The sequence below is a fragment of the Mauremys mutica genome, chromosome 9 (genome assembly GCF_020497125.1).
Source record: "Mauremys mutica isolate MM-2020 ecotype Southern chromosome 9, ASM2049712v1, whole genome shotgun sequence".
Lineage (NCBI taxonomy): Eukaryota > Metazoa > Chordata > Testudines > Geoemydidae > Mauremys > Mauremys mutica.
The window spans coordinates 102,976,671-102,999,480 of NC_059080.1; the positions used below are offsets into that span (position 1 = coordinate 102,976,671).

Here is a 22,810-nt window from a genome sequence, read left to right on the forward strand (position 1 = left end):
AGGGTGTGGGTGGGGCTCAGGGCTAGGGCAGGGAGTTGCGGCGCGGGGTTGGGGCACGTGCTTACCTCCGGCGGCTCCCGGTGAGCAGCGCAGCCGGGGTGCAGAGGAAGGCTTCATGCCTGTCATGGCACCATGGACCGCGATGCACCCCAGAAGCGGCCAGCAGCATGTCTGGCTCATAGTCAGAGGCATGGAAGTGGCTCCGTGTGGTTCTCACTTGCAGAAGCCTCCCATCCCCGCTCCCGCAGCTTCCGGGGGCACAGCGCAGTGTCGGAATAGGTAGGAACTAGCCTGCCTCCACCAGGCAGCACCGCCGACGGGACCCAGTGCCTGACATTCCGCGACCCAGCACATGGTCATGCCCCTCAGTATGAAAACCACTGCACCAGGGTGACACTACTCGATAGACTTTATACTATTATATATTCAAGTGCTTCTCCTTTCTCCAACAGCTGGGTGAAAACTGGTTCACACACGACGCCTGCACCGAGCGCTGCACCTGCAACAGCAAAAACAACGTCACGTGCACAGGCTGGGAGTGTGGAGCGCAGGAGATATGCAGTGTTCAGGATGGGGTGCTGGGTTGTCACCCCATTGGTGAGTTCTCCCTGAAAAAGGTTCCATGTGTGAGTTCAGTAATTAAGTGTTTCTGGTCCAGAAGGGCTTTCTCCAGATACCTTGTTCTTTATGCGATCTCACAGGAAGGCGCTGATGGCTGATTCTATCCAACCTATCCAAGGGTTATCCTATGGCACTTTTCATAGAACAGAATGACCAGCCTCTCAACATAAATTTCTTTGTATCTTTTTCCAGGAGAAGCCCCGATTACTTCAAGTCCAACTACAATAGGCACCAGTCCATCAGGTAACGTGGATCTCTCAGTGCTTTCTCAATCTCCTTGACATTTCCTGGTGGGCTGTGAACTTGGTGGCTGCTTTCAGATGAGGGTTCAGATAACGTAACATTTGGGATGCGGAATGAAGGGTCCATTTTGAAGAAGGGTCCCCAGTTCTCCCCATGTATGTTACTGAACCTCACCCTGGGTTCCTGATTCTCACTAACCAACGCTGTGATCATCTCTTTTTAGATTCTCCATCAGTGCAAGATACAACCACTGCTTCGGAGACCTCTTCGCCCCACACAATAAGCACCACAGCAGAAGAAAGTACCACAGGTAAAGCTGCTAGGAGACTGTTGCTGAGAATAAACCCTTCTCTTTGCTCACAGCCTAGTACTTGGGAGTGGGGGGAGGGGGTAGAGACACGTTCAATCTGTTTATTGTGAGGAATTATTAGAGCTGTTGCTGTTTTGATATATGCCATGTGCTCTGTGTTTCTAGAACCACATTTCTCAGACGCGATGAATTCAAGTCTCACAGAAAACTGTACTAGAGTTTTCCTATTCTATTCTTCACAGAACACAATGACCAACCTCTTAATGTTATTTCCTTTGTATATTTTGCCAGGAAAATCCCCGACCACTGCAATTCCAACTACAGTAGAGCCCTGTCAGACAGGTAACGTGAGTTCCTCCATATTGGACAAATCTCCTGCCCATTCACATGTGGGGTGAGAAATTGGTGCCAGAATGCAGATTAGGTGTAGACCAGTATAACCATTTGAAAACTCCACAATCCCGTTTTAGGAAGGCCAGTCCAACTGGAATGCAGGCCAGTCCCTCGGGTAGTGTTATTCCATCGGTGCTACCCAAATCCTTTCCCCCTTACACATGGTAAAGCAACTGGTAGCTCTAGCCAGGTGTGGAACTAGTCCAGGTTTATTTGAACTTTTGAGTCTTGCTGGAGGACAACCTGGGGCCAGCCCTAGTGTTTGGGGTCAGACCGGACAGAGCAAACTCTTGCAAACTCTTCTCAGAGGCATTTAATCACATCTTATGCGCTTCCATTAACTACGTCCCTTCCGGGTTTGGCTCCAACTTAGAACCAAAGCCGTAGTGTTGGAGCTGGGACTAGGGGATGCAGCCTATAGAAAGAGTGCTCTTTTTAGAAATGATTGCTTGGTTCTGGGTTCTGCATTTCTAAGTAATACAGTTTGAAAAATCCATAACGTATTTCCAGAGAGTTGCATGCAACCACAATGCAATTGTCAGTTTCGTGTGTGTTCAGAGATCACACTGCTGGGTATGGAATAGGAAAGTGAACTGCGTACGGATTAGAAAAATCACTGTCTTGGTTGTAAAGGAAGTGGTCTGTTCTGGCAAAAGCAGGATACAGGGAGTCAAGTTATCTTGTTAGTTTACCTTGGGACGCCACTGACTTGCAGTAGAGTCTTGGGTTCGTCACTTAGCTACTCAAGTGGTGAAATGGGTTGCTTTACATGGGAGCTTCCTCTCTGGAGTGTGCACAAACAGAAAGGAACATGACCTGCCAGTGATCACTCCTGGCTTCTTCGCAAGCCCCGCTCCCCCTGTGAGAGCAGGGTTCAGATCTTGTCTCTGATCACAAGGGAAAATGAGTTTGGAAGGTCTCAGCCTAGTTTCCACATCACCAGTTCAAGACCCAGATCAGAGAGGATGACTTCCCAGAGTTTCCAGGGAGCCTCGCAGATGACTTCCAGTTACAGCACGATGGCATTTAGGGATGGGGCAGCTGTCCTGGCTCCTCCCCACTCTGTGCCCGGTTGATGCTGTTCCTGTTAGCTCTCAAGTGGCGTGAGCAGGAAGCGCGCACCAACGTGAAGTGCTTGGTGGAGCGCAAGTGACAGCGCTGCAGTAACGGGGTAGGGATTTGCAGGGGATTACTCCATATTTCTTCCTTTTAAGGCCGTGCCACCTGCAGTGCCTCAGGAGACCCGCATTACTACACGTTTGATGGCAGAGTTCACCATTTCATGGGAAACTGCACTTACACCCTCTCCAAAGTCAGCAACGACTCCAGGGAGCTTCCACCCTTTGACGTGTCCACCACCAATGAGCACAGGGGCTCCAATACCAAAGTTTCCTATGTAAAGGCAGTGCACGTGGATGTCTATGGAAGCCAGATTTCCTTGCTGAAGAACAGGAAAGTGAATGTAAGTGACGTGTTATTTAAAAGGAGAATTTTAATCATCTGACAGCCTTCAACTGAGACCTGCAGAAATTGAGACATTTGATTGGCTGTATAGGTCTCCTGGTGGGTTTCTGTTTCCTCATTGGTTGGGTGGCTTCTTAGAATTAGGCTTCCACTGAGAATACTCAGGATTGGCAGTTGAAACTTGCTTTCTGTGAACATTCTGTCATATTTCCTCCCAATTCCCAGTGTGAGTGAGAACAGTCCTGCCAGGGAACTAGTTGGCTAGATTATTTGTGGGCGATTCACTGGGAATTATGGGGGTACTTAGTCATGACCAGATTTTCCCAATGTGTTGTACAGGTGAATGGCACCAGAAGGAACCTGCCTGTGGTGATTGAAAACAAGATCAAGGTCCAGATCAGCGGGGGCTATGTGCTCTTGGAAACTGATTTCGGACTCTGGGTCAGATTTGACGGCAATCACTATGTGGAGGTCGCAGTGTCCAGCTGTTACAAGGGGCAGCTCTGTGGTCTGTGTGGTGAGTATCCCTGCTCTTGAGAACCTTCAAGTCATATGATCTGGAGCTTTTCAATTACACCCAAGACGTGGAATTAAATTGCAAGAGCACGTTGTATTGTGAGGTTTCTGGTTCTCCCTGGATCTGGATGGACTGGAAGTTCCCTGTCGGATGACATTTCCTTGAGTATTTTCCTATTTCCAGACTGTTATCCACATGGCTTTTAAGGTTCAGAAATGATGGAGTTTGAGTGTAAGGGTGCAGGTTAGTGCTCATTGTATTGTAACCTGTTTTCCCAAGTCACCGTGTGATGTGACACAATCAGAAAGCCAAACCATTTCCTCCAAAAACACAGACCGCTACCATTTAATCTAAAGTAGAATCTTCATCAGCTGTTAACAGCGCGGCATATGAGACGCGTAGGGAGCAATTCTTACACTTTCCTGGAGAGGGCACTCGTGCACATACACGCTAGCCAGTTCCTTAAAATATCTTGGACAACCACACGCTAATGTGCATTCTGAAGTTGTGAATTTCAAGTATTCTGCAAGTTTTTCATTTTTTATAGGTAATTACAATGGTGATGCAAAGGATGACAACATAAAGCCAAATGGCAGCACTGCAGGAGATTCCACTGAGCTTGGAGACAGCTGGCTAGTGGCAGAGAATAACACCATGTATGTACAGAGGGGAGCTAATCAGGTGGTCTTTGCTACAAAAGCTCTAGGAAAGCCTGCTGCATACTCAGCCACAGGGCGCCCATCCATGACTCCACCAGCCAGTGTCCTGCTAGGGCTGAGCACAACTCCCATCCTGTCCAGTACACCCAGGAACCCCCTCTCCAGTTGCCCATAAGCAAGGAGTGAGTGGCTGGCCTGCTACCATCTGTGTTCAGGCTCTGCTGTCTCCCAATCCAGGAAGACCTGCTGGTGGGTGGGAGGTCACCTGCTGTCCCCGTCAGGAGCCAGACAGATTCACTGGTTCCTGCAGCAGCTTGTCCCACCCCTAATTCAACTCCATCTGAGCTGTGGAGCACCCCACAGTGGCCAGTGCAGGAGTGGGAGCCCCCTCCTGTGTTGTGGGAGTGGGGGCAGAACTCAGCCTGTCAGGGAGCCTGGATTCCGCTCGGTGGCTGTAATAAAATGGTGCCTGCTGTGCAGACGTGGCATCGTCCTTTGCAGTTCTGGCCCGGGGAGATAAAGAAACAAACATCAAAAGATTTTCTTTCCCTTGCCTTGCCCAGATGCTCCCCTCAGCCAGTACCAGACTGTGACCCCCTGCTGGAGAGCGAAGCGAGGAAGAACACAGCCTGTGGCATCATCACCGACCCCGCAGGTACTATGGCAGTGGCTTAGTCCTGGGCAAACGGATTGAAGTCACTCCAAATTACAGCATGCACGTGCCTCCACCTGGACCCTGCTCCCTGGGGCCCACAGCGCTGAGTCCCCCTTGAAATGTGTACAGCCCCCAATGCTAAAAGCTGCACTAGAAGCCCCAGGAGTTGCGCTGAGTTACCTGCTCAGACTGGATCGTGCATTGAGATGGCACCAGGATGTGAAGATTTTTTGGGAATTGCACTTTGAGGGCCTAGTTCTGCAGCTCCTGCCTGCACAGAGCTGCAGCAGAGACATAGTGCAGTGGTCCCCATTCCCCCCCTTTATTCCAGCGGTCTTTCAAGTGGTTTAGGCACTCCCTCCTCCGGAGACAGTAACTAGCAGGGTGTTGCTAGCTGTAAATCAAGAACAAGTGTATCCACTTTGAGTTACGTTGTCCTCACCCTGTAAATGGAAGAGACAGGCCTAAGCCAAACAGAGCCAAATCTCATCAGTGTTTGGGTGTCTTCAGCTCCAGGTTTTGGTCTGGCTGAATATAGAAACCTACTCAGCCTACACCGGCCCGGGAGCACTGACACCTTGCCATGACGGGGGATGGTTAGTGGTGAAGCTCGGCTTCTTCCATCTTCTCTTTCTGTGATTCTGTTTCTTTCTTGACTTGCGTAGGTATCTTCAAGGACTGCCACGCCACAGTAGCTCCAGAGAATTTCTTGGAAAACTGTGTTTACGACATGTGTCAGACTGAGGGACAGACAGTGTCCCTATGCAATGGGCTGCAGGCGTATGCAGAGTCGTGCACAAATGCTGGGATCTGCAGAGAATGGAGAAATAATACTTTCTGCCGTGAGTGTTGTAATTTGTAACTGTTGATTTCTGCAATTCAACTTTTTTAATGCAAGAATTTCTTAAAAAATAGAGCGTCCTGTATTTCCTGATGGCATGGACTTTCCCCTTCCGCAGTGCTTTGAAGGTGGTTTAACAAGCCATTGCTGTCCTGGAACAAACAAGGGAAGTTTCAAGAGAATTGCTTTGGGATCTTTTCCTTTCAGTGATCTGGGTTTTTCTTATCCCTTGCAGCAATCTCCTGTCCAGCAGGAAGCCAGTACGAGAGCTGTGGGAGCAGGTGTCCTGCCACCTGCGTGATTCCCTCTGCATTTAGCCCTTGCAGCTCCTTACCAGTGGAAGGCTGTTTCTGTAAGGAAGGCTACGTTCTGAGTGGAGACACCTGTGTGCCGGAGAGCAGCTGCGGTTGTGTGGATGGAAACAACCACTATCATCAGGCAAGTTACCCTGAGCACCTAGAAACAGAAACAACAATCCCAGATTCTTTCAGTGTCATTGTAAGTGATCATAATTAATGAACAGAGATGAACTTCATCTGGGCTCAGGTCAGTGGGCTGCGTGGATCTAGTTTTCATGTAAATATTAACCATTCCTAGCTCTTCACAAGAGCAGATCTCAAAGCGCTTTACCAAGGAGGTGGGTATCATTATGCCCAGTTTACAGAGGGGGAAACTGAGGCACTGAGCAGTCAGGTGGCTTGCATAAGCTCATCCAGCAGGCCAGTGCTGAGAATAGAACACAGGTCTCACGTGTCCCAGTCCCGGACACCTCCTCCTGGGCCACAGTGTCTCGCTGGGGAAGGAGCTCGTAGCATGGAGAGCATCAAAGGCATTTAACTGTTCCCAACTCCTTTCATTATCCACTAGGGCGGTAGTTTTCACACTTTTTTTTTTGGTGAGCCAGTTGAAGAAAATTGTTGATGCCCACGAGGCAATGGAGCTGGGGATTAGAGATTTGGGGTGTGGGAGGGGCTCAGGGCTGGGGCAGGGGGTTGCGGCGCGGTGTTGGGGCATGGGCTTAACTCCGGCGGCTCCCGGTGAGCAGCGCAGCCGGGGTGCAGAGGAAGGCTTCATGCCTGTCATGGCACCATGGACCGCGCTGCACCCCAGAAGCGGCCAGCAGCATGTCTGGCTCATACATGGAGGCATGGCAGCGGTTCTACGTGGCTCTCACCCACAGAACCCTCCCGCCCTCGCTCCCCCAGCTTCTGGGGGCACTGCGCAGTGTCGGAATAGGTAGGGACTAGCCTGCCTCCGCCAGGCAGCACCGCCGACGGGACTTTTAACAGCCCGTGGGGCGGTACTGACCAGAGCCGCCACGACCCAGTGCCTGACATTCTGCGACCCAGTTCAGAGTCCCGAGCCACAGTTTCAAAACCACTGCACTAGGGTGACACTACTCGATAGACTTCATACTGTACTATTATATATTCAAGTGCTTCTCCTTTCTCCAACAGCTGGGTGAAAACTGGTTCACACACGACGCCTGCACCGAGCGCTGCACCTGCAACAGCAAAAACAACATCACGTGCACAGGCTGGGAGTGTGGAGCGCAGGAGATATGCAGTGTTCAGGATGGGGTTCTGGGTTGTCACCCCATTGGTGAGTTCTCCCTGAAAAAGGTTCCATGTGTGAGTTCAGTAATTAAGTGTTTCTGGTCCAGAAGGGCTTTCTCCAGATACCTTGTTCTTTATGCGATCTCACAGGAAGGCGCTGACGGCTGATTCTATCCAACCTATCCAAGGGTTATCCTATGGCACTTTTCATAGAACAAAATGACCAGCCTCTCAACGTAAATTTCTTTGTATCTTTTTCCAGGAGAAGCCCCGATTACTTCAAGTCCAACTACAATAGGCACCAGTCCATCAGGTAACGTGGATCTCTCAGTGCTTTCTCAATCTCCTTGACATTTCCTGGTGGGCTGTGAACTTGGTGGCTGCTTTCAGATGAGGGTTCAGATAACGTAACATTTGGGATGCGGAATGAAGGGTCCATTTTGAAGAAGGGTCCCCAGTTCTCCCCATGTATGTTACTGAACCTCACGCTGGGTTCTTGGTTCTCACTAACCAACGCTGTGATCATCTCTTGTTAGAGTCTACAACAGTGCAAGATACAATCCCTGCTTCGGAGACCTCTTCGCCCCACACAATAAGCACCACAGCAGAAGAAAGTACCACAGGTAAAGCTGCTAGGAGACTGTTGCTGAGAATAAACTCTTCTCTTTGCTCACAGCCTAGTACTTGGGGGTGGGGGGAGGGGGTAGAGACACGTTCAATCTGTTTATTGTGAGGAATTATTAGAGCTGTTGCTGTTTTGATATATGCCATGTGCTCTGTGTTTCTAGAACCACATTTCTCAGACGCGATGAATTCCAGTCTCACAGAAAACTGTACTAGAGTTTTCCTATTCTATTCTTCACAGAACACAATGACCAACCTCTTAATGTTATTTCCTTTGTATATTTTGCCAGGAAAATCCCCGACCACTGCAATTCCAACTACAGTAGAGCCCTGTCAGACAGGTAACGTGAGTTCCTCCATATTGGACAAATCTCCTGCCCATTCACATGTGGGGTGAGAAATTGGTGCCAGAATGCAGATTAGGTGTAGACCAGTATAACCATTTGAAAACTCCACAATCCCGTTTTAGGAAGGCCAGTCCAACTGGAATGCAGGCCAGTCCCTCGGGTAGTGTTATTCCATCGGTGCTACCCAAATCCTTTCCCCCTTACACATGGTAAAGCAACTGGTAGCTCTAGCCAGGTGTGGAACTAGTCCAGGTTTATTTGAACTTTTGAGTCTTGCTGGAGGACAACCTGGGGCCAGCCCTAGTGTTTGGGGTCAGACCTGACAGAGCAAACTCTTGCAAACTCTTCTCAGAGGCATTTAATCACATCTTATGCGCTTCCATTAACTACGTCCCTTCCGGGTTTGGCTCCAACTTAGAACCAAAGCCGTAGTGTTGGAGATGGGACTAGGGGATGCAGCCTATACAAAGAGTGCTCTTTTTAGAAATGATTGCTTGGTTCTGGGTTCTGCATTTCTAAGTAATACAGTTTGAAAAATCCATAACATATTTCCAGAGAGTTGCATGCAACCACAATGCAATTGTCAGTTTCGTGTGTGTTCAGAGATCACACTGCTGGGTATGGAATAGGAATGTGAACAGCGTACGGATTAGAAAAATCACTGTCTTGGTTGTAAAGGAAGTGGTCTGTTCTGGCAAAAGCAGGATACAGGGAGTCAAGTTATCTTGTTATTTTACTTTGGGACGCCACTGACTTGCAGTAGAGCCTTGGGTTCGTCACTTAGCTACTCAAGTGGTGAAATGGGTTGCTTTACATGGGAGCTTCCTCTCTGGAGTCTGCACAAACAGAAAGGAACATGACCTGCCAGAGATCACTCTCGGCTTCTTCCCAAGCCCCACTCCCCCTGTGACAGCAGGGTTCAGATCTTGTCTCTGATCACAAGGGAAAATGAGTTTGGAAGGTCTCAGCCTAGTTTCCACATCACCCGTTCAAGACCCAGATCAGAGAGGATGACTTCCCTGAGTTTCCAGGGAGCCTCGCAGATGACTTCCAGTTACAGCATGATGGCATTTAGGGATGGGGCAGCTGTCCTGGCTCCTCCCCACTCTGTGCCCGGTTGATGCTGTTCCTGTTAGCTCTCAAGTGGCGTGAGCAGGAAGCGCGCACCAATGTGAAGTGCTTGGTGGAGCGCAAGTGACAGCGCTGCAGTAACGGGGTAGGGATTTGCAGGGGATTACTCCATATTTCTTCCTTTTAAGGCCGTGCCACCTGCAGTGCCTCAGGAGACCCGCATTACTACACGTTTGACGGCAGAGTTCACCATTTCATGGGAAACTGCACTTACACCCTCTCCAAAGTCTGCAACGACTCCAGGGAGCTTCCACCCTTTGACGTGTCCACCACCAATGAGCACAGGGGCTCCAATACCAAAGTTTCCTATGTAAAGGCAGTGCACGTGGATGTCTATGGAAGTCAGATTTCCTTGCTGAAGAACAGGAAAGTGAATGTAAGTGACGTGTTATTTAAAAGGAGAATTTTAATCATCTGACATCCTTAAACTGAGACCTGCAGAAACTGAGACATTTGATTGGCTGTATAGGTCTCCTGGTGGGTTTCTGTTTCCTCATTGGTTGGGTGGCTTCTTAGAATTAGGCTTCCACTGAGAATACTCAGGATTGGCAGTTGAAACTTGCTTTCTGTGAACATTCTGTCATATTTCCTCCCAATTCCCAGTGTGAGTGAGAACAGTCCTGCCAGGGAACTAGTTGGCTAGACTATTCGTGGGCGATTCACTGGGAATTATGGGGGTACTTAGTCATGACCAGATTTTCCCAACGTGTTGTACAGGTGAATGGCACCAGAAGGAACCTGCCTGTGGTGATTGAAAACAAGATCAAGGTCCAGATCAGCGGGGGCTATGTGCTCTTGGAAACTGATTTCGGACTCTGGGTCAGATTTGACGGCAATCACTATGTGGAGGTCGCAGTGTCCAGCTGTTACAAGGGGCAGCTCTGTGGTCTGTGTGGTGAGTATCCCTGCTCTTGAGAACCTTCAAGTCATATGATCTGGAGCTTTTCAATTACACCCAAGACGTGGAATTAAATTGCAAGAGCACGTTGTATTGTGAGGTTTCTGGTTCTCCCTGGATCTGGATGGACTGGAAGTTCCCTGTCGGATGACATTTCCTTGAGTATTTTCCTATTTCCAGACTGTTATCCACATGGCTTTTAAGGTTCAGAAATGATGGAGTTTGAGTGTAAGGGTGCAGGTTAGTTCTTATTGTATTGTAACCTGTTTTCCCAAGTCACCGTGTGATGTGACACAATCAGAAAGCCAAACCATTTCCTCCAAAAACACAGACCGCTACCATTTAATCTAAAGTAGAATCTTCATCAGCTGTTAACAGCACGGCATATGAGACGCGTAGGGAGCAATTCTTACTCTTTCCTGGAGAGGGCACTCGTGCACATAAACGCTAGCCAGTTCCTTAAAATATCTTTGACAACCACACGCTAATGTGCATTCTGAAGTTGTGAATTTCAAGTATTCTGCAAGTTTTTCATTTTTTATAGGTAATTACAATGGTGATGCAAAGGATGACAACATAAAGCCGAATGGCAGCACTGCAGGAGATTCCACTGAGCTTGGAGACAGCTGGCTAGTGGCAGAGAATAACACCATGTATGTACAGAGGGGAGCTAATCAGTTGGTCTTTGCTACAAAAGCTCTAGGAAAGCCTGCTGCATACTCAGCCACAGGGCGCCCATCCATGACTCCACCAGCCAGTGTCCTGCTAGGGCTGAGCACAACTCCCGTCTTGTCCAGTACACCCAGGAACCCCCTCTCCAGTTGACCATAAGCAGGGAGTGAGTGGCTGGCCTGCAATCATCTGTCTTCAGGCTCTGCTGTCTCCCAATCCAGGAAGACCTGCTGGTGGGTGGGAGGTCACCTGCTGTCCCCGTCAGGAGCCAGATAGATTCACTGGTTCCTGCAGCAGCTTGTCCCACCCCTAATTCAACTCCATCTGAGCTGTGGAGCACCCCACAGTGGCCAGTGCAGGAGTGGGAGCCCCCTCCTGTGTTGTGGGAGTGGGGGCAGAACTCAGCCTGTCAGGGAGCCTGGATTCCGCTCGGTGGCTGTAATAAAATGGTGCCTGCTGTGCAGACGTGGCATCGTCCTTTGCAGTTGGCCCGGGGAGATAAAGAAACAAACATCAAAAGATTTTCTTTCCCTTGCCTTGCCCAGATGCTCCCCTCAGCCAGTACCAGACTGTGACCCCCTGCTGGAGAGTGAAGCGAGGAAGAACACAGCCTGTGGCATCATCACCGACCCCGCAGGTACTATGGCAGTGGCTTAGTCCTGGGCAAACGGATTGAAGTCACTCCAAATTACAGCATGCACGTGCCTCCACCTGGACCCTGCTCCCTGGAGCCCACAGCCCTGAGTCCCCCTTGAAATGTGTACAGCCCCCAATGCTAAAAGCCGCACTGGAAGCCCCAGGGGTTGCGTTGTGTTACCTGCTCAGACTGGATCTTCCATTGAGATGGCACCAGGATGTGAAGATTATTTGGGAATTGCACTTTGAGGGCCTAGTTCTGCAGCTCCTGCCTGCACAGAGCTGCAGCAGAGACATAGTGCAGTGGTCCCCACTCCCCCCCTTTATTACAGGGGTCTCTCAAGTGGTTTAGGCACTCCCTCCTCCGGAGACAGTAACTAGCAGGGTGTTGCTAGCTGTAAATCAAGAACAAGTGTATCCACTTTGAGTTACGTTGTACTCACCCTGTAAATGGAAGAGACAGGCCTAAGCCAAACAGAGCCAAATCTCATCAGTGTTTGGGTGTCTTCAGCTCCAGGTTTTGGTCTGGCTGAATATAGAAACCTACTCAGCCTACACCGGCCCGGGAGCACTGACACCTTGCCATGACGGGGGATGGTTAGTGGTGAAGCTCGGCTTCTTCCATCTTCTCTTTCTGTGATTCTGTTTCTTTCTTGACTTGCGTAGGTATCTTCAAGGACTGCCACGCCACAGTAGCTCCAGAGAATTTCTTGGAAAACTGTGTTTACGACATGTGTCAGACTGAGGGACAGACAGTGTCCCTATGCAATGGGCTGCAGGCGTATGCAGAGTCGTGCACAAATGCTGGGATCTGCAGAGAATGGAGAAATAATACTTTCTGCCGTGAGTGTTGTAATTTGTAACTGTTGATTTCTGCAATTCAACTTTTTTAATGCAAGAATTTCTTAAAAAATAGAGCGTCCTGTATTTCCTGATGGCATGGACTTTCCCCTTCCGCAGTGCTTTGAAGGTGGTCTAACAAGCCATTGCTGTCCTGGAACAAACAAGGGAAGTTTCAAGAGAATTGCTTTGGGATCTTTTCCTTTCAGTGATCTGGGTTTTTCTTATCCCTTGCAGCAATCTCCTGTCCAGCAGGAAGCCAGTACGAGAGCTGTGGGAGCAGGTGTCCTGCCACCTGCGTGATTCCCTCTGCATTTAGCCCTTGCAGCTCCTTACCAGTGGAAGGCTGTTTCTGTAAGGAAGGCTACGTTCTGAGTGGAGACACCTGTGTGCCGGAGAGCAGCTGCGGTTGTGTGGATGGAAACAACCACTATCATCAGGCAAGTTACCCTGAGCACCTAGAAACAGAAACAACAATCCCAGATTCTTTCAGTGTCATTGTAAGTGATCATAATTAATGAACAGAGATGAACTTCATCTGGGCTCAGGTCAGTGGGCTGCGTGGATCTAGTTTTCATGTAAATATTAACCATTCCTAGCTCTTCACAAGAGCAGATCTCAAAGCGCTTTACCAAGGAGGTGGGTATCATTATGCCCAGTTTACAGAGGTGGAAACTGAGGCACTGAGCAGTCAGGTGGCTTGCATAAGCTCCTCCAGCAGGCCAGTGCTGAGAATAGAACACAGGTCTCACGTGTCCCAGTCCCGGACACCTCCTCCTGGGCCACAGTGTCTCGCTGGGGAAGGAGCTCGTAGCATGGAGAGCATCAAAGGCATTTAACTGTTCCCAACTCCTTTCATTATCCACTAGGGCGGTAGTTTTCACACTTTTTTTTTTGGTGAGCCAGTTGAAGAAAATTGTTGATGCCCACGAGGCAATGGAGCTGGGGATGAGAGATTTGGGGTGTGGGAGGGGCTCAGGGCTGGGGCAGGGGGTTGCGGCGCGGTGTTGGGGCACGGGCTTAACTCCGGCGGCTCCCGGTGAGCAGCGCAGCCGGGGTGCAGAGGAAGGCTTCATGCCTGTCATGGCACCATGGACCGCGCTGCACCCCAGAAGCGGCGAGCAGCATGTCTGGCTCATACATGGAGGCATGGCAGCGGTTCTACGTGGCTCTCACCCACAGAACCCTCCCGCCCTCGCTCCCCCAGCTTCTGGGGGCACTGCGCAGTGTCGGAATAGGTAGGGACTAGCCTGCCTCCGCCAGGCAGCACCGCCGACGGGACTTTTAACAGCCCGTGGGGCGGTACTGACCAGAGCCGCCACGACCCAGTGCCTGACATTCTGCGACCCAGTTCAGAGTCCCGAGCCACAGTTTCAAAACCACTGCACTAGGGTGACACTACTCGATAGACTTCATACTGTACTATTATATATTCAAGTGCTTCTCCTTTCTCCAACAGCTGGGTGAAAACTGGTTCACACACGACGCCTGCACCGAGCGCTGCACCTGCAACAGCAAAAACAACATCACGTGCACAGGCTGGGAGTGTGGAGCGCAGGAGATATGCAGTGTTCAGGATGGGGAGCTGGGTTGTCACCCCATTGGTGAGTTCTCCCTGAAAAAGGTTCCATGTGTGAGTTCAGTAATTAAGTGTTTCTGGTCCAGAAGGGCTTTCTCCAGATACCTTGTTCTTTATGCGATCTCACAGGAAGGAGCTGATGGCTGATTCTATCCAACCTATCCAAGGGTTATCCTATGGCACTTTTCATAGAACAGAATGACCAGCCTCTCAACGTAAATTTCTTTGTATCTTTTTCCAGGAGAAGCCCCGATTACTTCAAGTCCAACTACAATAGGCACCAGTCCATCAGGTAACGTGGATCTCTCAGTGCTTTCTCAATCTCCTTGACATTTCCTGGTGGGCTGTGAACTTGGTGGCTGCTTTCAGATGAGGGTTCAGATAACGTAACATTTGGGATGCGGAATGAAGGGTCCAGTTTGAAGAAGAGTCCACAGTTCTCCCCATGTATGTAACTGAACCTCACGCTGGGTTCTTGGTTCTCACTAACCAATGCTGTGATCATCTCTTGTTAGAGTCTACAACAGTGCAAGATACAACCCCTGCTTCGGAGACCTCTTCGCCCCACACAATAAGCACCACAGCAGAAGAAAATACCACAGGTAAATCTGCTAGGAGACTGTTGCTGAGAATAAACCCTTCTCTTTGCTCACAGCCTAGTACTTGGGGGTGGGGGGAGGGGGTAGAGACACGTTCAATCTGTTTATCGTGAGGAATTCTTAGAGCTGTTGCTGTTTTGATATATGCCATGTGCTCTGTGTTTCTAGAATCACATTTCTCAGACGCGATGAATTCCAGTCTCACAGAAAACTGTACTAGAGTTTTCCTATTCTATTCTTCACAGAACACAATGACCAACCTCTTAATGTTATTTCCTTTGTATATTTTGCCAGGAAAATCCCCGACCACTGCAAGTCCAACTACAGTAGAGCCCTGTCAGACAGGTAACGTGAGTTCCTCCATATTGGACAAATCTCCTGCCCATTCACATGTGGGGTGAGAAATTGGTGCCAGAATGCAGATTAGGTTTAGACCAGTCTAACCATTTGAAAACTCCACAATCCCGTTTTAGGAAGGCCAGTCCAACTGGAATGCAGACCAGTCCCTCGGGTAGTGTTATTCCATCGGTGTTATCCAAATCCTTTCCCCCTTACACATGGTAAAGCAACTGGTAGCTCTAGCCAGGTGTGGAACTAGTCCAGGTTTGTTTGAGCTTTTGAGTCTTGCTGGAGGACAACCTGGGGCCAGCCCTAGTGTTTGGGGTCAGACCGGACAGAGCAAACTCTTGCAAACTCTTCTCAGAGGCATTTAATCACATCTTATGCGCTTCCATTAACTACGTCCCTTCCGGGTTTGGCTCCAACTTAGAACCAAAGCCGTAGTGTTGGAGCTGGGACTAGGGGATGCAGCCTATACAAAGAGTGCTCTTTTTAGAAATGATTGCTTGGTTCTGGGTTCTGCATTTCTAAGTAATACAGTTTGAAAAATCCATAATGTATTTCCAGAGAGTTGCACGCAACAACAATGCAATTGTCAGTTTCGTGTGTGTTCAGAGATCACACTGCTGGGTATGGAATAGGAACGTGAACAGCGTACGGATTAGAATAATCACTGTCTTGGTTGTAAAGGAAGTGGTCTGTTCTGGCAAAAGCAGGATACAGGGAGTCAAGTTATCTTGTTAGTTTACCTTGGGACGCCACTGACTCACAGTGGAACCTTGGGTTCGTCACTTAGCTACTCAAGTGGTGAAATGGGTTGCTTTACATGGGAGCTTCCTCTCTGGAGTCTGCACAAACAGAAAGGAACATGACCTGCCAGTGATCACTCTCGGCTTCTTCCCAAGCCCCACTCCCCCTGTGAGAGCAGGGTTCAGATCTTGTCTCTGATTACAAGGGAAAATGAGTTTGGAAGGTCTCAGCCTAGTTTCCACATCACCAGTTCAAGACCCAGATCAGAGAGGATGACTTCCCGGAGTTTCCAGGGAGCCTCGCAGATGACTTCCAGTTACAGCACAATGGCATTTAGGGATGGGGCAGCTGTCCTGGCTCCTCCCCACTCTGTGCCCCGTTGATGCTGTTCCTGTTAGCTCTCAAGTGGCGTGAGCAGGAAGTGTGCACCAAGGTGAAGTGCTTGGTGGAGCGCAAGTGACAGCGCTGCAGTAACGGGGTAGGGATTTGCAGGGGATTACTCCACATTTCTTCCTTTTAAGGCCGTGCCACCTGCAGTGCCTCAGGGGACCCGCATTACTACACGTTTGATGGCAGAGTTCACCATTTCATGGGAAACTGCACTTACACCCTCTCCAAAGTCTGCAACGACTCCAGGGGGCTTCCACCCTTTGACGTGTCCACCACCAATGAGCACAGGGGCTCCAATACCAAAGTTTCCTATGTAAAGGCAGTGCACGTGGATGTCTATGGAAGTCAGATTTCCTTGCTGAAGAACAGGAAAGTGAATGTAAGTGACGTGTTATTTAAAAGGAGAATTTTAATCATCTGACAGCCTTCAACTGAGACCTGCAGAAATTGAGACATTTGATTGGCTGTATAGGTCTCCTGGTGGATTTCTGTTTCCTCATTGGTTGGGTGGCTTCTTAGAATTAGGCTTCCACTGAGAATACTCAGGATTGGCAGTTGAAACTTGCTTTCTGTGAACATTCTGTCATATTTCCTCCCAATTCCCAGTGTGAGTGAGAATAGTCCTGCCAGGGAACTAGTTGGCTAGACTATTCGTGGGCGATTCACTGGGAATTATGGGGGTACTTAGTCATGACCAGATTTTCCCAACGTGTTGTACAGGTGAATGGCACCAGAAGGAACCTGCCTGTGGTGATTGAAAACAAGATCAAGGTCCAGATCAGCGGGGGCTATGTGCTCTTGGAAACTGATTTCGGACTCTGGGTCAGATTTGACGGCAATCACTATGTGGAGGTCTCAGTGTCCAGCTGTTACAAGGGGCAGCTCTGTGGTCTGTGTGGTGAGTATCCCTGTTCTTGAGAACCTTCAAGTCATATGATCTGGAGCTTTTCAATTAATCATGAAGTTTGGGGATTGGTTGGGTTTTTTGTACGGTGTTATGTTTATCCCAGAGTAAACTAGTCTGTCTTGTATGGGCTGCGATTTAGGGCATTGGAGAAAAGGAACCATTATTGTTTGGGTACCTGGCAATCGTAACATACAAGAACTCTGGTTACCCAGGAGTTAACTCGAGTGTCAGAAATGACAACTACAGATGTCATTTTTAACAGGAGAGGAATCTCACATTCAAAACTACAGTCTAAATAGTATCCCAGTTCTGCCCTGGATGCCTCTGGTCAACGTCCCCTCATATCTTTTTTCTCTCACTTGCATCGCAGTGTGTCTGTCTCTCTTTGATTGGGACTATCCGGCCTAATCTATGCTTTTCATTTCTTTAAACTTGGAAACGACAATAAAACTTTAAGGCCGTTCTTGTGGCTAAGGAGAGATTTCCAAGTCACTGTTTACCAGCCGTCTTGAGCTTTTGTACTCTGCTGTCTTGTTCCTTGGACTCACAGATCCATACTGTCTCAGCACTGTCGTAGTTACAGACCGAGGACAGGCAATGGCTCCTCTGATCACCAAGCCTTCTTTTTAGAGCTGCTTTTTGTTGTCTAGCTGCAGTGGAGGTGGGTCTGCTGCAAGACAAAGCATTAGGAAATATCCCCTAGGGGACAATGCTGAAGTAGATGAGGAGATGGACTAGATTATCCAGTGTACGTCCTTTTCACGTCTAATCACCACAATTATTTGACATTCTTTGTCAAGCGCAACCAAATGTTGGGTGCTGTGCATCAGGGAAACCACAGCGAGCCCTTGAGAGTCCAGCAAGACAGAATAGAGCAGATGCCAGACACAGGTCAGAGGCATGTATTTGATGCATGTAAGAGACCCAGTTCTGACCCAGTGACACAGCAAAAGAGACTCCAGGTTTTATCGCACGTGGGTGACGAGGGAGAAACTCCCCTCTGGAGCGAGCAGAGACCAATTAGATTGCCAGCAGATAAGCCTGGCAATAGTTGAACCTCAGCAGGTTCAACAGGGATGTATCAGGGCATCTGCCCTTTGAGCGCCCCCTTCTGGCTGTGCGCACTCCCCTCTGGGGTTCGTTTCAAAACAAGAATCAGTGCAAATCTCTGGCTCTTCTACCACACCCGGGGCTCTCCTTCTGTGCCCGTCTGCTCCTGGTGAAGCTGCCGCTCCCAGCCCTTCCCAGCTGGAGCTCAGCCTTCTGGCTTTGGCTTCCTTCTCCTGTCAGCCTCTCCGTGTTCTGAGGGAGAAGGCACCATATGTACTGCCCTCCTCGGGAGAGCTCCCCCAACTTGGCTGGGAGAGAGAGGAATCCTGCCCCGCCCGGCACTACAGGGCTACCGGGCCCGGGCCCTTACAGGGGCAGTGTCCTGGGTTTTCCCATCCAACTATTCATTCCCTTGCGACCGCTTCCTCTCTTCTGGCGTCGGCCATTTCCTTTGTCTTTGTTCCTTCCAGTATTCCTGGAACGGGGTCTTCTGGCTGCCTCTAGGCTTAAAGGGCCAGTGTACCCCGTTACGTGGAATACCCATCCAGCAGCCCAGATGCTTATCGGATGCTCATCCACATTTCTCTGGGATGAAAATGGGGCTATGAAATTTGGAGTGCTAGAGTTTAAGCCAAAGGGACAAACTACGTCATCTATTCTCACCTCTTGTAGGTCAGGGACCACCAACACCACCCAGCCACCTGCACGTTACACCCAACACCTGGAATTACATTGCAAGAGCAGGTTGTGTTGTGAGGTGTCTGGTTCTCCCTGGATCTGGATGGACTGGAAGTTCATTTCTTTGAGTATTTTCCTATTTCCAGACTGTTATCCACATGGCTTTTAAGGTTCAGAAATGATGGAGTTTGAGTGTAAGGATGCAGGTTAGTTCTCATTGTATTGTAACCTGTTCACCCGAGTCACCGTGTGATGTGACACAATCAGAAAACCAAACCATTTCCTCCAAAAACATAGACCGCTACCATTTAATCTAAAGTAGAATCTTCATCAGCTGTTAACAGCGCGGCATCTGAGACGCATAGGGAGCAATTCTTACTCTTTCCTGGAGAGGGCACTCTTGCACATACACGCTAGCCACTTCGTTAAAGTATCTTGGACAACCACACGCTAATGTGCATTCTGAAGTTGTGAATTTCAAGTATTCTGCAAGTTTTTCATTTTTTATAGGTAATTACAATGGTGATGCAAAGGATGACAACATAAAGCCGAATGGCAGCACTGCAGGAGATTCCACTGAGCTTGGAGACAGCTGGCTAGTGGCAGAGAATAACACCATGTATGTACAGAGGGGAGCTAATCAGTTGGTCTTTGCTACAAAAGCTCAGCCACAGGGCGCCCATCCATGACTCCACCACCTAGTCTCCTGCTAGGGCTGAGCACAACTCCCATCCTGTCCAGTACACCCAGGAACCCCCTCTCCAGTTGACCATAAGCAAGGAGTGAGTGGCTGGCCTGCTACCATCTGTCTTCAGGCTCTGCTGTCTCCCAATCCAGGAAGACCTGCTGGTGGGTGGGAGGTCACCTGCTGTCCCCGTCAGGAGCCAGACAGATTCACTGGTTCCTGCAGCAGCTTGTCCCACCCCTAATTCAACTCCATCTGAGCTGTGGAGCACCCCACAGTGCCCAGTGCAGGAGTGGGAGCCCCCTCCTGTGTTGTGGAAGTGGGGGCAGAACTCAGCCTGTCAGGGAGCCTGGATTCCCCTCGGTGGCTGTAATAAAATGGTGCCTGCTGTGCAGACGTGGCATCGTCCTTTGCAGTTCTGGCCCAGGGAGATAAAGAAACAAACATCACAAGATTTTCTTTCCCTTGCCTTGCCCAGATGCTCCCCTCAGCCAGTACCAGACTGTGACCCCCTGCTGGAGAGTGAAGCGAGGAAGAACACAGCCTGTGGCATCATCACCGACCCCACAGGTACTATGGCAGTGGCTTAGTCCTGGGCAAACAGATTGAAGTCACTCCAAATTACAGCATGCACGTGCCTACACCTGGACCCTGCTCCCTGGGGCCCACAGCCCTGAGTCCCCCTTGAAATGTGTACAGCCCCCAACGCTAAAAGCTGCACTGGAAGCCCCAGGGGTTGCGTTGTGTTACCTGCTCAGACTGGATCTTGCATTGAGATGGCACCAGGATGTGAAGATTATTTGGGAATTGCATTTTGAGGGCCTAGTTCTGCAGCTCCTGCCTGCACAGAGCTGCAGCAGAGACATAGTGCAGTGGTCCCCACTGCCCCCCTTTATTACAGGGGTCTCTCAAGTGCTCTAGGCACTCCCTCCTCCGGAGACAGTAACTAGCAGGGTGTTGCTAGCTGTAAATCAAGAACAAGTGTATCCACTTTGAGTTACGTTGTACTCACCCTGTAAATGGAAGAGACAGGCCTAAGCCAAACAGAGCCAAATCTCATCAGTGTTTGGGTGTCTTCAGCTCCAGGTTTTGGTCTGGCTGAATATAGAAACCTACTCAGCCTACACCGGCCCGGGAGCACTGACACCTTGCCATGACGGGGGATGGTTAGTGGTGAAGCTCGGCTTCTTCCATCTTCTCTTTCTGTGATTCTGTTTCTTTCTTGACTTACGTAGGTATCTTCAAGGACTGCCACGCCACAGTAGCTCCAGAGAATTTCTTGGAAAACTGTGTTTACGACATGTGTCAGACTGAGGGACAGACAGTGTCCCTATGCAATGGGCTGCAGGCATATGCAGAGTCGTGCACAAATGCTGGGATCTGCAGAGAATGGAGAAATAATACTTTCTGCCGTGAGTGTTGTAATTTATAACTGTTGATTTCTGCAATTCAACTTTTTTAATGCAAGAATTTCTTAAAAAATAGAGCGTCCTGTATTTCCTGATGCATGGACTTTCCTCTTCCGCAGTGCTTTGAAGGTGGTCTAACAAGCCATTGCTGTCCTGGAACAAACAGGGGAAGTTTCAAGAGAATTGCTTTGGGATCTTTTCCTTTCAGTGATCTGGGTTTTTCTTATCCCTTGTAGCAATCTCCTGTCCAGCAGGAAGCCAGTACGAGAGCTGTGGGAGCAGGTGTCCTTCCACCTGCGTGACTCCCTCTGCATTTAGCCCTTGCAGCTCCTTACCAGTGGAAGGCTGTTTCTGTAAGGAAGGCTACGTTCTGAGTGGAGACACCTGTGTGCCGGAGAGCAGCTGCGGTTGTGTGGATGGAAACAACCACTATCATCAGGCAAGTTACCCTGAGCACCTAGAAACAGAAACAACAATCCCAGATTCTTTAAGTGTCATTGTAACTGATCATAGTTAATGAACAGAGATGAACTTCATCTGGGCTCGGGTCAGTGGGCTGTGTGGATCTAATTTTCATGTAAATATTAACCATTCCTAGCTCTTCGCAAGAGCAGATCTCAAAGAGCTTTACCAAGGAGGTTGGTATCATTATGCCCAGTTTACAGAGGGGGAAACTGAGGCACTGAGCAATCAGGTGGCTTGCATAAGCTCCTCCAGCAGGCCAGTGCTGAGAATAGAACACAGGTCTCACGTGTCCCAGTCCCGGACACCTCCTCCTGGGCCATAGTGTCTTGCTGGGGAAGGAGCTCGTAGCATGGAGAGCATCAAAGGCATTTAACTGTTCCCAACTCCTTTGATTATCCACTAGGGCGGTAGTTTTCACACTTTTTTCTTTTTTGGTGAGCCAGTTGAAGAAAATTGTTGATGCCCACGAGGCAATGGAGCTGAGGATGAGAGATCTGGGATGTGGGAGGGGCTCAGCGCTGAGGTGGAGGGTTGAGATGCAGGGGTGAGGGCTGTGGCGTGTAGCCAGGAATGAGAGGTTCAGGGTGTGGGTGGGGCTCAGGGCTAGGGCAGGGGGTTGCGGCGCGGGGTTGGGGCACGGGCTTACCTCTGGCGGCTCCCGGTGAGCAGCGCAGCCGGGGTGCAAAGGAAGGCTTCATGCCTGTCATGGCACCATGGACTGCAATGCACCCCAGAAGCGGCCAGCAGCATGTCTGGCTCATAGTCAGAGGCATGGAAGTGGCTCCGTGTGGTTCTCACTTGCAGAAGCCTCCCATCCCCGCTCCCGCAGCTTCCGGGGGCACTGCGCAGTGTCGGAATAGGTAGGAACTAGCCTGCCTCCGCCAGACAGCACCGCCGACGGGACCCAGTGCCTGACATTCCGCGACCCAGCACATGGTCATGCCCCTCAGTATGAAAACCACTGCACCAGGGTGACACTACTCGATAGACTTTATCCTATTATATATTCAAGTGCTTCTCCTTTCTCCAACAGCTGGGTGAAAACTGGTTCACACACGACGCCTGCACCGAGCGCTGCACCTGCAACAGCAAAAACAACGTCACGTGCACAGGCTGGGAGTGTGGAGCGCAGGAGATATGCAGTGTTCAGGATGGGGTGCTGGGTTGTCACCCCATTGGTGAGTTCTCCCTGAAAAAGGTTCCATGTGTGAGTTCAGTAATTAAGTGTTTCTGGTCCAGAAGGGCTTTCTCCAGATACCTTGTTCTTTATGCGATCTCACAGGAAGGCGCTGATGGCTGATTCTATCCAACCTATCCAAGGGTTATCCTATGGCACTTTTCATAGAACAGAATGACCAGCCTCTCAACGTAAATTTCTTTGTATCTTTTTCCAGGAGAAGCCCCGATTACTTCAAGTCCAACTACAATAGGCACCAGTCCATCAGGTAACGTGGATCTCTCAGTGCTTTCTCAATCTCCTTGACATTTCCTGGTGGGCTGTGAACTTGGTGGCTGCTTTCAGATGAGGGTTCAGATAACGTAACATTTGGGA

At 49.7% G+C, this 22,810-nt stretch overlaps 1 protein-coding gene across 1 annotated transcript in view; it reads left to right on the forward strand.

Annotated features, from left to right (window-relative positions):
• The first annotated feature begins 970 nt into the window (after window positions 1-970).
• Window positions 971-22,810, forward strand: part of LOC123376856 (zonadhesin-like) — a 58,308-nt gene continuing 36,468 nt past the window's right edge. Inside the window, exons 1-31 of the mRNA XM_045029098.1 lie at window positions 971-1,019; window positions 1,088-1,174; window positions 1,466-1,516; window positions 2,782-3,029; window positions 3,371-3,548; window positions 4,096-4,204; window positions 4,771-4,862; window positions 5,528-5,704; window positions 5,939-6,141; window positions 7,161-7,305; window positions 7,522-7,572; window positions 7,796-7,882; window positions 8,174-8,224; window positions 9,490-9,737; window positions 10,079-10,256; window positions 10,804-10,912; window positions 11,477-11,568; window positions 12,234-12,410; window positions 12,645-12,847; window positions 13,867-14,011; window positions 14,228-14,278; window positions 14,502-14,588; window positions 14,880-14,930; window positions 16,196-16,443; window positions 16,785-16,962; window positions 19,210-19,318; window positions 19,863-19,954; window positions 20,620-20,796; window positions 21,030-21,232; window positions 22,292-22,436; window positions 22,653-22,703. Of these exons, the coding sequence (XP_044885033.1) occupies window positions 971-1,019; window positions 1,088-1,174; window positions 1,466-1,516; window positions 2,782-3,029; window positions 3,371-3,548; window positions 4,096-4,204; window positions 4,771-4,862; window positions 5,528-5,704; window positions 5,939-6,141; window positions 7,161-7,305; window positions 7,522-7,572; window positions 7,796-7,882; window positions 8,174-8,224; window positions 9,490-9,737; window positions 10,079-10,256; window positions 10,804-10,912; window positions 11,477-11,568; window positions 12,234-12,410; window positions 12,645-12,847; window positions 13,867-14,011; window positions 14,228-14,278; window positions 14,502-14,588; window positions 14,880-14,930; window positions 16,196-16,443; window positions 16,785-16,962; window positions 19,210-19,318; window positions 19,863-19,954; window positions 20,620-20,796; window positions 21,030-21,232; window positions 22,292-22,436; window positions 22,653-22,703 (4,072 nt within the window). The remainder of the gene's footprint in view (window positions 1,020-1,087; window positions 1,175-1,465; window positions 1,517-2,781; window positions 3,030-3,370; window positions 3,549-4,095; window positions 4,205-4,770; window positions 4,863-5,527; window positions 5,705-5,938; window positions 6,142-7,160; window positions 7,306-7,521; window positions 7,573-7,795; window positions 7,883-8,173; window positions 8,225-9,489; window positions 9,738-10,078; window positions 10,257-10,803; window positions 10,913-11,476; window positions 11,569-12,233; window positions 12,411-12,644; window positions 12,848-13,866; window positions 14,012-14,227; window positions 14,279-14,501; window positions 14,589-14,879; window positions 14,931-16,195; window positions 16,444-16,784; window positions 16,963-19,209; window positions 19,319-19,862; window positions 19,955-20,619; window positions 20,797-21,029; window positions 21,233-22,291; window positions 22,437-22,652; window positions 22,704-22,810) is intronic.